The 16,293-nt window shown below is 37.1% G+C and overlaps 3 protein-coding genes across 3 annotated transcripts; 1 reads left to right on the top strand and 2 right to left on the bottom strand.

Moving 5' to 3' along the window:
• Positions 1 to 291: 291 nt before the first annotated feature.
• LOC106082998 (ubiquitin-conjugating enzyme E2 S) lies at positions 292 to 3,060 on the bottom strand. Its single transcript, XM_013245786.2, has 3 exons — positions 2,716 to 3,060; positions 892 to 1,359; positions 292 to 822 (listed from the first exon to the last, which is right to left on the bottom strand). Exons 1-3 carry the CDS (start codon positions 2,722 to 2,724, stop codon positions 691 to 693), a joined length of 609 nt encoding a protein of 202 aa, XP_013101240.1. The 5' UTR covers positions 2,725 to 3,060; the 3' UTR covers positions 292 to 690.
• Positions 3,061 to 6,188: 3,128 nt separating this feature from the next.
• On the top strand, positions 6,189 to 7,970 carry LOC106083025 (zinc finger protein 236). The gene is made up of 5 exons (XM_013245841.2): positions 6,189 to 6,392; positions 6,465 to 6,977; positions 7,043 to 7,389; positions 7,460 to 7,596; positions 7,653 to 7,970. The coding sequence occupies exons 1-5, from the start codon at positions 6,257 to 6,259 to the stop codon at positions 7,813 to 7,815; spliced, it is 1,296 nt and encodes a 431-aa protein (XP_013101295.2). The 5' UTR covers positions 6,189 to 6,256; the 3' UTR covers positions 7,816 to 7,970.
• Positions 7,971 to 8,050: 80 nt separating this feature from the next.
• Positions 8,051 to 9,954, bottom strand: LOC106083024 (zinc finger protein 471). The gene is made up of 5 exons (XM_013245840.2): positions 9,750 to 9,954; positions 8,963 to 9,691; positions 8,554 to 8,897; positions 8,355 to 8,494; positions 8,051 to 8,292 (listed from the first exon to the last, which is right to left on the bottom strand). The coding sequence occupies exons 1-5, from the start codon at positions 9,892 to 9,894 to the stop codon at positions 8,139 to 8,141; spliced, it is 1,512 nt and encodes a 503-aa protein (XP_013101294.2). The 5' UTR covers positions 9,895 to 9,954; the 3' UTR covers positions 8,051 to 8,138.
• Positions 9,955 to 16,293: the final 6,339 nt, after the last annotated feature.

The following is a 16,293-nucleotide window of genomic DNA, read 5'->3' as shown; positions in this document are numbered from 1 at the left end:
ATAGACCGGAAGAGCTTGCTCACCTATGGAAGCTTAGCTAGTATCGCTACCTACACATGCAAATGTGACTACAACAACAAAGAGAATAACCAGCTAAGTATACCTTCCATTTTATGGCGGAGGGTAAATTAAAACATTGTTGAAACTTAACTATAGCAATTGCAAGTTGTTTTCTCTTAAATGTTCAAATAAAATGAAACTTACTTTTTCGAAGTCAGCCAAGTTTATTGAAGAATTTCTCAAGGACTTTTGACTTGTTTGGTACTATATTTCGAAATGTAACGCCATAAATTAGAATAAATTTAAAATTATCTTTATTTGAGTGTAGACGTAAAACTAACATGAAAACTCTAAAATTAAATGATGTGTTGTTGATTCAAAATAATAGAAAAGAGAGAGAGAGAGAGAGAGAGAGAGAAAAACTAAAAGCATTATAAAATTTTAGATGTCACTACTACATGTGAATGGGTGAACAAAAGAACGGACTGGAAAATTAATGAATCGCATACACTGATAAAAATATGAACTCCCTTCCAGTTCGGTGTAGTGCGAAGATGTGCAATATGTCAAACAAAATTGTTTAAAGTATTAGAGAAAAGAAAACACAACGCACACCAAAGGTTTCAATGACAGCGCGCACTGCTTTAGTTACTTTCGTATTGAATTTGACATTGTGGGAATGAAAGAAACTCATAATCGTTTAAGCATGCGCTTCTTCTCTTTGATGAGTTTTTCCTTCTTTTTGTCCTGCAATTTCTTGTCCACCGCGTGTTTCTTAGAGCTAGGACCATCGTCATCTTTCGAATCGGTTGTTTTGGCTATCTGTAGAAGACAAGAAGAAAAAATGTATGTTTTAATTTGGTTCCTTAGATCATTAACGGACATCATTACCTGAGCGTGGATTTCAGTCATCATTTTTGCCCGTTGTGAATAGTCATCGTAACGTTCGAGAAGTAATTTGCCAGCTTCTTCATTGAGGGCCGATTCAGCATTTGGAACAATTAAAAGGCATTTTATTGTGAGTAGGATGTGTTTGATGCCCAAATCAGGTTTCCAATCCTTTTTCAGGGTATTAACGCATATCTCTCCATTAGCGGCAACATTCGGATGGAAGATCTTTGTGATGAAAAAGGCTTTTGGTGGAGATTGAGGAAAATCTTTGCCCAATGTTAGTTTCACACGAAACATTCCACCGGCGTAGGGTGTTCCGGCAGGTCCTTCTATTAGAGCTTGAATATCAGTAACGTCGGTGTCATTAATTTGTATCTTAATACCCTCCAGGGGATTTTCCACCATACTTTGCATTTCCTTCATAACCTGTCTGATGGTTTGCGGTGATAGGTTCTCCACATTTGAAATCTGAAAAATATAATGACAGGTTAGATATGTAAAGGCTATGCTAGAAATAGCTCTTTAAGGGGATGACATCCAAGATTTTATTGGGTGACCATTACATATTCGAGGGAAACTGGAATCTCTGCATATGTCTCTAGCGACATGTAAGCTAACTCTTCAGGATAAGACCCAAAGAGCAACAAATGACAAATAGTCACAAAGTTGTTTGTGTATGCTCTAAAATTATGTTGTCCAACCTAGACTTGAAGAGGTCTACCGCTTTGTTGTCGTTGGCGAGAAATCTTTGTCGTGTCCGTCATGACAGGTCACTGTCTGATCGGAAATTATGCTGATAGACGGAAGGTTGCAAGGAACAACTTCTGCGGAAATGTGAAGTCGCCAAGGAAGGTGAGACTATAGAACATCACACTGGCACGCAGAAGTTCCTCTTTAGGATCTCATTTCTTGTCTTTGTTAGTAGATGCAAACATTTACAAGTTGACGAACTTTTTAAAGCAATATGGATGTCACTTCTGTCACCTTTCGATTCTGAATTTGATATTATGTTATAAATTTATATAGACCTTCATTTTATAGAATCATCTGATAAAATAGCTCGCTTAAGTCTTAGTTTGATTTGATGTATAATAGATATTTATTTTTAAATTATTTAAAGCAAAAATTGGAGGCAGATTTAAATAAATCGAAAAAAAAAACAACTTTGGCGCAAACATTCACTAGCAGACCCTATTTCTTTGAGCTCCATGTACTGCATCGTTGCACTAGAAAAAATACACAGCCTTCGGTAGAAGCCAATAACTTTCATTTGGGGTCTACATGTTACTAAAAGAAAGAACAGTTTATAACAAATGTTATTGGTAATATTTGGAATACGGCACAAATCACATTGGCATAGAAATTTGTCTCTATTTGCAGAAAATGGCTTGCAGCACATAAAGGAAGTATATATATATTTCATAAAAAAAGCTGTTACTCTTGCTATAATTGTTGATTTGCCCATGAACTTTCCATTAGGGAACAGGGCCAAACTTCTCACATATCAATGAGTACAGTCCGATTGAAGATTAAGCTCAATGATAACGGACCTTCTTTTTATAGCCCAGTCCGAACGTGTCGTGTACCTCACACCGCTTACATTTTTTTGAATATCTCGCCAGGATTCTAGCCTTGCCGTTCAGCGTCACAGGAAAACGTGCTAACCTCTGCGCAACGGTGGCCTCGCTAACACAAATCTTTAAACAAAAACGGAACACACCATGTACATTGCAGAGACTATAGGAATATTTTGTTAAGCTACCTACGTGTCTTACATCCTTTAATCACCATTCCTTTTCCAATTTTAAAAACGTTTAGACTTACCGAACTCATATTGAATTTTCCTTGAATAATCCTTTCTTTCCAAAAACTTGTCGTATCTTGGCCACTGAGGGTCCTTGGGCAGTCAGTCAGTATGTTGTATGTATATATGTATGTATAGAAGTGGTGGTTTGTTATACGATTAAGATTTCCCTTCTGTTTTGCATTAACTTCTTTGGTGTGTTTGGTACGTTCTTAAATATGCAGCGATAGTTGCGTCGTTTGGTATGTTAGAAATTGTGGCATTGAAATTGAAACAAAGAGTCATTTAACAAAATAAAAGAATTTCGCTTCCAAATTTCCTTTCGTTGAACACTGAAAACTTTGTTTGTATTAGGGAAAAATCGATTTTTGACTAATCGATTATGCGATTAAACAAATGGAATAATCGATAAAAGTAAGGCATCGACTGATAATTTAGTTATTCAAACAAGGCAAACTGAAAATATCGCATATAGGCTATTTATACGGCACATCAATATTGTACTCGTCTGTATGTTTTGTATGTTTGACTACGGCTGTTGCCAAAAACGGTACATAGTTTTTTTTTTCTTTTCTTTGTTATGTATACATGTAACGCATACATCCTTATATCCACCAAACTATTAGAAATACCACTCATCACGATGTGCCATGTAAACTGAGAATTGCCTATATGTCTTTTATTGAAAAAAATGCTTTGAGGATTTCTACAAAAAGGGAACCAATGTTTTGTGAAAACTTTCCATAGTGATTGATTTTAATACCTACCCTGACTGAATTATTTTAAAGGTTGCCTCATTTGTATAACAACATAAAAACCATATAGTGAAATCTCCATCATGTCATCGAGGTGATCGACATTTTACCAATTCAGACAAAGAAAAGTATATGCGTGATGTGTACGTATGCTGAAAGCTTGCGTACGTGAGCAGAAAATATGCGAGAGAGGAGATAACAACAAAAAATGTAAACAAAAATCTGACATCTTAACACCGTCAAATCTGGCCGGCGGCTAAAAGCTGTTCGCGTGATGCTATTTCGAAACTAACCCATATCATAATACTTTCAAAATTGTATCATAAATAATAAGGAATCAGGATGCACTTATAAGGTGAGGTCATGAAAACAGCAGAGCACAAATTTTTTATTTTTGTTTTGATTTAGCAGTAAATTTAAATGTCAAAGGCTTGAAAACACAGCTCCGATTTTATCCAAAATCTTTAAAATATGTTCTATTTGATCCGATATTCCACACATAATCAACAAAACAGTGTTCTATTGATGAAAATATAAATATAAAAAATTTGAAGAAGATAAGTTATAAAACAAAGTTTATTTCTAAAACCACTTTGGCATTTAAATATTCGGCATTTGCAACACAATGAAGTTTCGTTTGGGGGTAGATTTTTGTTGTTGTGCTAACGACACTACCTCTTAATTGTACCATTTAAGGGAAGGCATTAATGTATGAAATCAGCTCATTTTTGCTTCAAAATCTTTTAAGCTGAGTATTCTGTTCAGTTTTTTGAACGGAATGTTGTCAAACTTCATATAAAAAAAAAATTGGCGAAACTTTGGTACTCTGTGAGGACAATGGCAAAAAAAAACTACTATAGTGGCAACACTTGAAACTATTGCCGGCATCATTTTAGTTTGTTTCATTGATTTCAACGATTCGTATTTCTTTATTTATTTCAGAAAAATATATAATAAAGAGAAAACAATAAGTGCAGATAAAGAAACGTGTTTTAATATGGAAACAAAAGCATTTGATCTGTCAAATTTCGCTCGCGAAACAACTACAAATTTCAGCGGATATTCCGAAAGCAGAATAGAATACCAACCCTGAAGGGCGAAAATATATTAATTCTACTGTTTCAGAAAGGTGACAGTGAAAAACGTGTTTTTACCTGTGAAAATGAAAATATTGTACCAGCCTTTATGGGGAATACGGTGTAAGTGAATCTTAATTTACTCCGTCTATAAAACTATTAAAATTATGCAACGCCAAAAATATCAAATCAGTTATAGGTATAGTTCTCATGTGTACAATTCAATCAAAGCTTATAAGGCTGTAGTGGCCGTTTTTACAAACGTTTACCATGAAATTTGAAAATTGTAATCCATGGGCATTTTTTTATTATTTCAATACATGTACAGGTGCAAATATTGCTTATTTATCAATACGCTTTTCAAGCCAATGAGGCAATTACGTGGAGTAGAGTATTATATAGCCGGCAATGACATTGCTTTCTCCACTTGTTTTGATTTAATGTCATTTAAACCGCTAGCCGAATATATTATTTGCAATAAACCAATTTTTCCTTGAACAAGAGTGAGTGGATTATATATTTTTACTTCCATTATAAGCTGCCTCCTGTTAATGCTGTTGTCGTTGAACCTGGAGGAGGAGGGTAGGTATTAGATTGGAATAATTTTGGGTGTGCTCCGGCGAATAGACTTGTCAGAAAAATGTTCAAGCCAGGATTCCAACGTTGGCTTCCTTGGAGGTATATGCTAACCAATGACCCGCATTTTAAGAATTTCTTAAGCTGCTATCACACGATGTGTATTGTCATATGTATTTTTCAAAGATAGCATTTCTGATATATTACATTATAACAAGGCGGATTAAAAAAAGGTGGTCTCACGCGAGCAGCTGTTAGCAGCCCGCCAGGTTTGACGTTATTAACGGTCGGTCATGTTTTTGTTTGCATTCTCTTTGTTGTCATCTTTCTCGCATATTCTCTGCTCATGTACGCACACGTATACAAACACGCACACAAATTTATTTATGTGTGTTGGCAAAACGTCGAACAGTTTGATTGCAAGATGGCGGATTGCACCATATGATTTATGGTTGTTGTACAAATGAGACCACCTTTAATTGTTTCGCTATGACATTATACGAAAAATTCCAATTTCCCTGGCACGGGATAGCTGTGAGCACCACATAAGCGGGAACATTGAGGTCCGATCTGTGTGGTGTTCATTGCAAATGTTCACAGGTTGTCGATAGTGGAATGCTCCATCCGGAGTAGCTGTAACTGCAGTCGTGGATAATCAGCGACAACGATCGGAGAGTCTCAGTGAGAGGTCGGGTGGCACCGGCTCTTGCACGTATACTGAGTGCCTACGATACTCGATATGACAAGGCGAGTTATTGGCGCCTTTAAATAATCAATGGCCACCTTGTTCCCTCGGCGATCGGTCCTTTGGACCGGAACGAGCTTGCTCACATACAGGAGCTTGATGAGGATCGCTACCGCCACATGAAATTGTGGTTACAACAACAACAACGAAAATTTTAAAATCCAAAAAGGATGTCGATTAAATATGGAACTGTTTCGAATAAAGCGAGCTCTTGCCTCATCGTGCATATATATATACATATCTATAAAAAAAAAATACAATACTTATGAGAATACATGCCGATTAGGACTGCTTTATTCGTGTGTAACGACAATAGTTTAATTGTGTTGGTGAACGCATCTATTGTAAGTCAGCTGTTTCAATATCAAATCATAAGCCACCGCAAATATAAACAAATTCGAATTAAATTATGGAAAATTATAAAAATTGTTGTCGCGTATGCTTACAAACAGAAGTAATTTTAAACTGGAATGAGGAACTCATTTACTCAAGTGGAATGTCGTATAGAAGCTGTTACTTTAAATATTCCCAACTGCCAGAAATAGGTAACTAATTACGTGAAGGCATTATTGACTCTGGTCAGGTGTAATGGATGTTTTAATGCATACTCCCTTTAGATTCGGATCCGTTTCCACAATTTCTATGCGGGTGTTGCTCCAGAGATTTAAAAAACATTCATTTGTTTCTACAAAAAGCACATATGACACAGACATTTCTGGAGCAGAGGTATAACGAGGTACGCCACAATCTTGAACGGTCAGAGGAATCAAAAATTGACTTAGAACATGCAACTGAATGTATTAACATGCCTGAGATTTCCTCAGATTATCATTTTGCCAATATGAATGAATCAGAAGTTAAACCGCAAATCGAAGTAATAAAAGAGGAAGGCCATAGCAGAATAAAAAAGAAAAGGGGCAAAATAAAGGATGACTTGATTAAATCCAGGGAGAATAATTACCCAAAGGAAATTTCTTCTTTGAGTATGAAACAATCCCAAGATATGCAAACTACCGAAATTGGAGAACAATCTCGAGACTTGGCATTGGAAGAAAGCTTTATTGCAGACAAGCCCAAAAACACCAAAGGCAGAACGAAAGCGAATACTGCTGTTATGTGTTCCTACTGCTGTAAGATTACCGCGCCCATGAAGTTACAAAAACACATCATTGATGTTTGTTCTGTTGTATTTCAGCAAAACTAATACATAATGCTTATTATCTAAAAAGACACGAACAGACGCATCTGGAAGATCGCGAGAGGGATGTAACATGCTCGCAATGTGGCCTGAAAACGTTTAACAAAAAAGCCTTGTACATTCACATGAAAATTCATGACAAAAATCGAGAAAAGAAATTCAAATGTGAATTTTGCGATAAATCATTTTTTCAGCGTGGAGCCTGTAACGTCCATAGGAGGATACATTTGGGGCAAATGGTCAAATGCCCTGTATGCCCCAAAGAATTTTATAGGCAAGTCGATTTGGACAGACATATGCAAACTCACTCCCAAACACCACTGCATACAGCCGTCAAGCCTCAGGTACATATAACAAATTGAAAGCAAGTAAAGCTTTGTCAAAGAATATTCCCTAAATGGTTTTGCTTTTTAGACAAAGTATGTGGTACATTGTAAAGAATGTAATAAGGAAATTAACAGTGCTAAATTTAGTGCTCACCGGGCAGCTCATATGAATGAACCTTGTATGCAGTGCACAGTATGTGAAAAAGATTTCTTCAGTAGAATGTCGTAAGTAAAGTTCATTTAATACAGCCGCAATTCAATCGAAAGCTTTTTTGCTTTAGCTGCACCCGCCATATGCGCCGAGTACACAAGAGGGGAAAAGACAATTATGACGATATTATTAAATACTACGAGAAGTACCGACCGCGCTTGTCCCATGTTTTAATGGAACAGCAGGAAGAAGTTGCAACCAAAAATGAACAAAAAGAAGATCTTTCAGTTTGACGGAATAATTCTCGTTGGTAATTTGGTTTATTTTGCATGGGCGTCAGCAAAAACAAAGTTTATGTAATTTTATTCGAAGTAAATATTACAATCGTCAATGTAAGAAAATAAATTAAGCCCGCCTTTATATCTTTAATTTTTTTACAATCCTTAAAGATCTTAACCCATTCATATTGTTGATAATAAAGTGGTAATTTTTTTTCCTATCTTTTTTTCATATTTAAAAGACAACAAATGATTCGGATGTAAATTTAATGAAATGTGTTCCTTAATATGTACCTAAAGAAAATCCCAGAGAGAAATCCGCTATTTGGCAGTAATTATTAGTAATTACTTTCTGACACAGCTACAGGAGTTGCCAATTCCTGTTGCTCCCGCAACAGACTTGTCAGACGTGGTTTATACTTTACATAATAGTATATTATGTCTTCACATTTATCGGTCCTTTTGTGAATAGTTCGCATGTGTTTCATGCAGCTAAAATAAATGATGAGACAATTTATTTGAAAACAGAAAGCCTGCAAAATGTTCTCATTTACCTAGTTCGATTAAAGTAGTCCTTTTGGCATAGAATACATTTCATCATGGGCTCATTCAAATGGGCAGCTCGGTGTGCGGCAAAGCAGTTACTATTCATTATTTTATTGCATATTTTACACTGCACTTTTTTCTTCTTAAACTGAAAATTAAAGGAAATTTATTGAAACGTGCCTGGAATACAATATGACTGTGTTATACCTTAGATTCGCCTGAATGCAGAGCTGTGTGTGAATGGGATACCATATGCTTATCCAAATCTATTTGCCGGGAATATTCCTTTGGACATAGAGTACATTTTATCATTAAGCCCAGATGAAGTCTTCTATGAACATTGCAGGCGCCACGATTGAAAAACGCCTTATCACAAAATTCGCATTTGAATGTCTTTTCTCGATTGCGGTCGTGTGTCCTCATGTGGTTCTTTAGGCTGTGTAACGTGAACGTTTTAAAGCCACAAACATTGCAAACTTTGTCTCTGGCTCGGTCTGCATGGTGTATAGCTTCATGATGTTTTATATGAGACGGTTTATAAATTAATTTTGCTTTAATTTAAAAGAAAAAAATTAATTTAGCATTAGTCTAGTTCAAGCATATTTCAGTGCCTTACAACAATAAGAACACATGGCTGGTGGAGGATATTTTCTTTTCTTCCTTGGTCTTTTCTCCTGTTTGTCATTTGTGGCATCACCAACTGATTCGAGGTGATGAGTATTTTCATCATCGGATTTTGTTCCAAATCTATGTGAATGTAGTGACGCGGTATCATCAGCATCATTTTCAAGTTCTTCCAGTTCAAGAGTTTTACTATTTTCAAAATTATTTTGATTTTTCTTCCTTCTACCATCGAATTGAAATTCCATTTCGATGAATTTAGTTTCTTTAATAAGAGCTTCTTCGAGTGACAGTAATTGTTCGCGGTTCAGTACAGTTTCTGCCAAATGTTCAAACTCTTTATCGTCTATATCTATCTCCATTTCTAATAAGCCATTAATGCTATATTTTTCGGGTTGCGATTGAATTTTTACTACACTTTTCTGAGGCTCTTTTTTAACAACAAAAATTGTTTGAGTTTGTGGTGGAGGTGTTGCCTTAATGTTTTCGCTAATTTCCACATTTTCCACCACCTGGTCATCAGGATGTTCTATCAACGTTGAATTTGGGTCATTTTCTAGATACACTTCAGTTTGGTAGTTGTGTTCCAAATTGTTGTCAACATAAAATTCCCACTGCTTTTCAAACATTTTGTGACTCTCAATGGCCTTCTCAATCATAAAATGAAAACTTTGCAGATCTGCAGCACACACTCCACATAAAAGTTGTGGGAAAGGGTCCATATCTACAATGAAATACAATTAGAAACCGGGATGAATGGTTCCGAAATGTTTGTTTCCTACCTATTTTCTCTAGATTTGTGTATTTGTAGAAGCAGTTCTTATACGAAGTTCCGCTAAGATCGTACAACTCTTCATCCCAGTTTATTATTGGAAACGGATGCATGCATATGCGGCATAATGGTTTAAATTGATCCTCCAAATCCATGTTTCCAGAGATTTTTTAACTCACTGGCGGTGTAACAAAATACAAAATAGAAAAACAAAGTTAAACAGCTGTTAACGCAAACTTGCGATAGGGATGCCGATACCGAACAAAATTGCTCTTAAGGCCTAAGTAATGTTCACATTGGTAGAATTGTCTGATCCGTTTTGTACGTGGAAACTGTTAAAGACCTATCACCAAAGACCTATACGACCAAGACATACGGTCTGCTTGATCTTCTTACTAAGCAAGAACAGCAAAAAAACAAACAGTTTCATTGTGGGTTTATTAGAAAAGAAGACCTAGCAATTTGACCATATGGTACAATCCCTGAAATCTTTGCCTATCAGACTTTATGTTTTGGTGTGATACGAATGAAAGAAATACAGGGTGCGCCAGAGAAACTTGCTTAGTTGAAAAAAGTACCGAGTGCTGAGTTGGTCGGGGAGGCGGTAGAGACGGGGCGCATCTGAAGCAAAAGTCCCTAAGTTTGTTTCTATCTCCAGTGATTGCCATTATGCTCTGGTCTAGAGAGCAGCGAGCCTTCGCAGTCAAAAACTACTTTTCTAACGGTAGCTCACTTGTTGCTAAGCAACGTGCATTCCGCGACACTTTTAAATTCCTCCTCACAGACTCGTTCCCGGCCGTGATTTCAATCTGTCGTCGGTTAACTCATTTCGGGAGTGTGGAAATGTCGCTAAGCCCAGATATGGACTTCAACGGACCACCAAAACTCCGAAAAAGTGAGGTAGTCAGTAGCTGCTATGGGTATTTCTGACACCACTGTTAGACGAACTCTCCATCAAGACCTTACATTTCATCCCTATATATTGGTTGTTGTGCAAGAATTAACTGAACGCGATCTTGTTGCCTGTCAAAATGCTGATTGGCAACCTGCCTGAAGACGCGGTAGTTTTTTGCAGTGACAAGGCTCACTTTTACATGCTGCTAAGAGTGGACACGTATTTCAAAAATCGACATAATTAGTGTACGCGCAATGGGGGCGCCACTTACTGGTGTCATTTTCAACACTACATGAGAAAAGAAATAATTCATTAACTGAAGAATTTTTATAAATTGACCTTTAAAACAAGTAAATTAATTTCTCTGGCGCACCTTGTATATAACAATCACATTCCAAAATAACACATCTTACTTTTTCGATTAGAGCGTGGTGTATCAAAGAGCGTAAGAAAGAAGAAGAGGGGGTTTCTGCTTTGTCTTTTGACACAACCTTTTCCATGTATTTCAATTGGATTCACAACTCTTTGCTTGAGTTTAGATTCAAACAAAGAACTGATATCTTAACACCCAAGATATATACATTTAAAGGTAGTGGCAGCTGCCCAACAACAAAATACTGAGTGCACTATCTGTCAAAATCAGTGATTAGTGCAACTTTTATTTTGTGTATGTTACTAGTTCGCGCCATTTTTTGTTGTTTGTGTGTTATGGTTCTTAGCTATAATACACACACACACAAAACCAAAACTCGTTGACAGATAGTGAACTTCGCGAGAAAAAATTGTACTCAGCTGTTTAAGGTACACTGCCTGGTGATTATGTCATGTTAATACCGTTGTTGTTGTTGTAGCAGTTTGTTGTTTTCTATCTTTCGTCAGCTTGGTTCTGTTGAGTATGCAGATCCAGGAACTCTGCGACTAAGATGGGGTGCGTTCAGAGGCATCTGGGTCGGAGTCGTGTGGGTCTGGCTGGGCGGTTAAACAGGTGACGTGTGTTTTGTGGTCGGCAACAATCCTTGCTCTGTAGGAGTTGAGTCGGCTGTTATTCATCCAGAACTTCTCTAGCTTGCTGGGGGAGGTCAATTTCTCCAGGTGCAATGGGAGGCGGTAGTGTTCCAAGGACTACATTTACCCGGCATCTGTTATCAAGCCAGCATGAATGTTGTATAGGCTCGCTTGATATGTCGCTTGATCCAGAGGTTCTCTCTTGTAGCGCTGAACCTCAAGCTCTAGATCACTCCTTCTGGGCGGTGGGTACCTATCCACAAGATGATGGTTTGGATGGTTTCTTTATACCGTCAAACTGGCCGGTTGTTTTCAGCTGCTCGCGTGAGACCACTTTGTTTAAATATATGTATACATATTTATCAGGTAAATATGTACCTCACAAGTGTCGCAAGGAGATAGGAGATAGGGATAACCAAAACTGATGTTTTGAACATAGGCGTCCATCGTCAAAAGCGGACATGCTAACCACTGAGCGACGGTGGCCTTCAACTTCATATCATCCAACTTCATCCATAGATAGGTGAAACAAGAAGCCTTTGACCTTTTTTGGAAAAATAACCTTTTTGTAAACTTTTTTCAAAAAAATACTCTTTTTATACCCGCCGCCGAAGGATTGGGGTATCTTCATTTTGTCATTCCGTTTGCAACACATCCATTACCCGAAATATCTTTTAACTTTGTACAGATTCTTTTTTTTGTGCATAAGCAAGTTAAGTTCGAAGATGGGCTATATCGGGCTACATCTTGATATAGCCCCCATATAGACCGATCCGCCGATTTAGGGTCTTAGACCCATAAAAGCCACATTTATTATCCGATTTTGATGAAATTTGGGACAGTGTCAGTTAGGTCCTTCGACATCCTTCTTCAATTTGGCCCAGATCGGCCCAGGTTTGGATATAGCTGCCATATAGACCGATCTCTCTAATTAAGACTTTGGGCCCATAAAAGGCGCACTTATTTTCCGATTTCACTGACATTGGAGACAGTGAGTTAAGTTATGCCCCTCGACATACTTCTGCAATATGGCACTGATCAGTCCAGATTTGGATATAGCTGCCATATAGACCGATCTCTCGATTAAAGGTTTTGGGCCCACATAAAGCGCATTTATTGTCCGATGTCTCCGAAATTTTGGACAAATGAGTTAAGCTAAGCCCCGTATATACCCGAGATGGTGGGTATCCAAAGTTTGGCCCGGCCGAACTTAACGCCTTTTTACTTGTTTTTAAAACTCAACGGTATCCCTAATTGCAATGCTCCATAGATGAGCACGCTCTTTCCGGTCCATGGGACCGATCGCCTCGGGAACGTTATGGGCATTGTTTATTTAAAGACGCCAATACTCACTCAGTTTAAGCAAGAGCCGGTGCTGTCTGGCCTCTCACTGGGACTCTCCACTCTATGCCGGTGATTGTCCGCGACTGCAGTTGTACGCGACCGGTAGCTCCTAATTGAGCTTCTCGTGATGGGGTTGAAATCCACACAAATCGGAGCTCCGATTTCCAATCCATGTGGTGCTCCCGTGTCGGGTTTGTGATAATCACAGATCAAAGTCAAGACATTGGCGTCGCGTTGGACACATGAAGGCGAACTTCCGCAGTATTTTTGGGGATGTAGAGAAGTTATATGCGACTGAGCGCCTTCTGTGACGCAGCTTGGACATTGCGTGGAAAAGGTGCTGGGTTATGTATGAACACTTTTTATACCCACCATCATAGGATGGGGCCACCGTAGCGCAGAAGTTAGCATGCCCGCCTATGACGCTGAACGCCTGGGCTCGAATCCTGGCGAGACTATCAGAAAAAAAATTTTCAGCGGTGGTTTTCCCCTCCTAATGCTGGAAAGTACTATTGTGAGGTACTCTGCCATGTAAAACTTCTCTCCAAAGAGGTGTCGCACTGTGCCACGCCGTTCGGACTTGGCTATAAAAAGGAGCGAGCTTACCTTATCATTGAGCTTAAACTAGAATCGGACTGCATTAATTGATATGTGAGAAGTTTGCCCCTGCTCCTCAGTGGAATGTTCATGGGCAAAAATTTGCATTTTACCATAGGATGGGGGTATACTCATCTAGTCATTCGGTTTGTAGAACTTTGAGGATTGCAAAAGGGCGGTTCAGATTTTGATATAGCTTCTATATAAAGTGATCTTTCGATTTGACATCTTGAGCCCTCAAAAGCCACAAGTGTTATCCGATTTGGCTGAAAAATTGCACTTAGTATTTTATTTTGGTCCAAATCGGTCTATAACCTGATTTAGCTTCCATATAAAACTATCTCCCGACTTAACATATTGAGACCCTCGGAGCCGCTATTGTTGTCTGATTTTGTACGTAGTGCTCTGTTACGACATCAGTGATAAGTACGGTCGAAATCGGTCTATAAACTGATTAAGCTCCCATATAAACAAATCTCCCGATTAGTCTTCTAAGCCCTAAGGAGCTTAAATTTTTAGTTTATTTGGCAACAATTTTATACTCAAAGGGCCCTTAAACCATAACATAATTACCAGGTAATGTACCGTAAACAGCTGAGTACAAATTTTTCTCGCGAGGTGCGCTATCTGTCAATGAGTTTTGGTTGTGTGTGTGTGTATTAAAGTTGAGAACCATAACACACAAACAACGAAAAATGGCGCGAACTGGTAACATATTCAAAATCAGAGTTGCACTTATCACTGATTTTGCCAGATAGTGCACTCAATATTTTGTTGTTGGGCAACTGCCACTACTTGTAAATAAATATTGGGTTGCCCAATATTTATTTACAAAGAAAGTAAATGCATTTTTAATAAAACTTAGAATGAACTTTAATCAAATATACTTTTTTTACACTTTTTTCTAAAGCAAGCTAAAAGTAAGAGTTACAAGCTGTGAAAAAATTTGTCAACGCCGACTATATGAAAAATCCGCAATTACTTTTTGGGCAACCCAATATATCTTACCTTCAACTAAATTCATTTGTTCACTTGTGCTCTTCAGCTAAGCTCTTTTGAGACAATTTTTAGTAGAATCCATGGTGGTGGGTTCCCAAGGTTTGTTAAGAACACAACCAATTTTTCATGTTTTACTTTTTTGGACAATTATAAGGCTATTAAAGAGAAACACCGATACTGTTTTATATATTCATGTAATAATTTGTTGTTTTTTTGTGTTTTTATTAAAATTTTCTCATATATTAAAACAAATGCATAACATTTAACATACAATTACATTGACACTACATAACGCACAGCGAACGAACGAACGAGTGCAACTTCTCAGTTTGTGTTTTCACAGGGTGGGGGAGTTGAGTTTGGGATTTCGGGCAAGAGTATTTTCGGTGGAGGGAAGTTAGAAGAATAAGGAGAAGGTCACCTTACATTAAGGTACCAGAATCATACAATCATAACAAATATTTTGGTAGGGATACGGGTTGGGGATTGAAAGTTGTAACTCTTAACCGGGTTCAATCTGTCCTGGAAAATTAAATTTCCAAATTAACCACTATGTTAATAAGTATAGTACACGCATGTGTTTGTATATAGAAGTAGATATTTAAAATTTTCTTTTGAAAATATATGTATATATATATATTTAACTATATGTATGTATGTATGCATGTTTTTTTTGTAAATTTATTCCATCATTATTAACTTAAATAGGTACATAGAAATTGTTGTTAGTGTACATACAATAAGTGTTATTATCTAGATTTGTTTGTTTTCAACTTACATAGTTAACAGTAGTTTTAGTATTTTATTATAACAGTCTTTTATGGCATTTTTTCATCCTAATTAATTGTTGTGTGTGTGTGTGTGATTTTCGTTTTTTTTCAATAAAACTCAAATTGAAATAATCGATAGACAATAAATATTTTTTGAATTTCACACAAATGTATTTAATACATATATATATATGCTTGCTTATACATATGTATATACAAATTAAATTTAAAAAAAATATATATAATTTTATCAGTAATTGTTTTAATCATTTCATCTAAGTACAGCTTTCCTTTCACGTGTTTGCTGCGTTTTTTGCAAGTGTCTTGGACTGTGGTAAATTCTTTTATAGGTTTTTGACATTATTATAAATAGTCTAAGAAGCGGGAATATAAAATAATATTTTAGGGAAACCCCAACACAATTCACTTTTCTAACAAAGATCCACCCTTTTCTTTTTCCTTTCAAATCAATGATATCGTTTTTTCTATTGAGAGTGTAAATCGAAGAATCGACTTTGATTTGCTGAAATTCTATTGAAAACTCAAAATGTACATTTAAATTTTTCAAAATCTCTTTATATACTTTGCTATTACTTACATCCTTGTGAAGGGCGCCCCGGTAGCCAAGTTGGAAGCGTGCTCGGGTTGCCACTGCGGTAGTCGTGGGTTTGATCAAGATATATTCCTTTACAGGTAGTGGCAGTTGCCCAACAACAAAATATTGAGTGCACTATCTGTCAAAATCAGTGATTAGTGCAACTCTGATTATGTGAGTGTGTTACTGGTTCGCACCATTTTTCATTGTTTGTGTGTGTGTGTTATAGTTCTTAACTATAATACACACACACACAACCAAAACTCGTTGACAGATAGTGTACTTCGCGAGAAAAAATTGTACTCAGCTGTTTACGGTACACTACCTGGTAATTATGTGATGGGTTTGA

This window comes from Stomoxys calcitrans, chromosome 4, assembly GCF_963082655.1.
Source record: "Stomoxys calcitrans chromosome 4, idStoCalc2.1, whole genome shotgun sequence".
NCBI classification, from domain to species: domain Eukaryota; kingdom Metazoa; phylum Arthropoda; class Insecta; order Diptera; family Muscidae; genus Stomoxys; species Stomoxys calcitrans.
The sequence above is the reverse complement of the archived record's forward strand: the minus strand, read 5'-3'. Positions and strand labels throughout refer to the sequence as shown.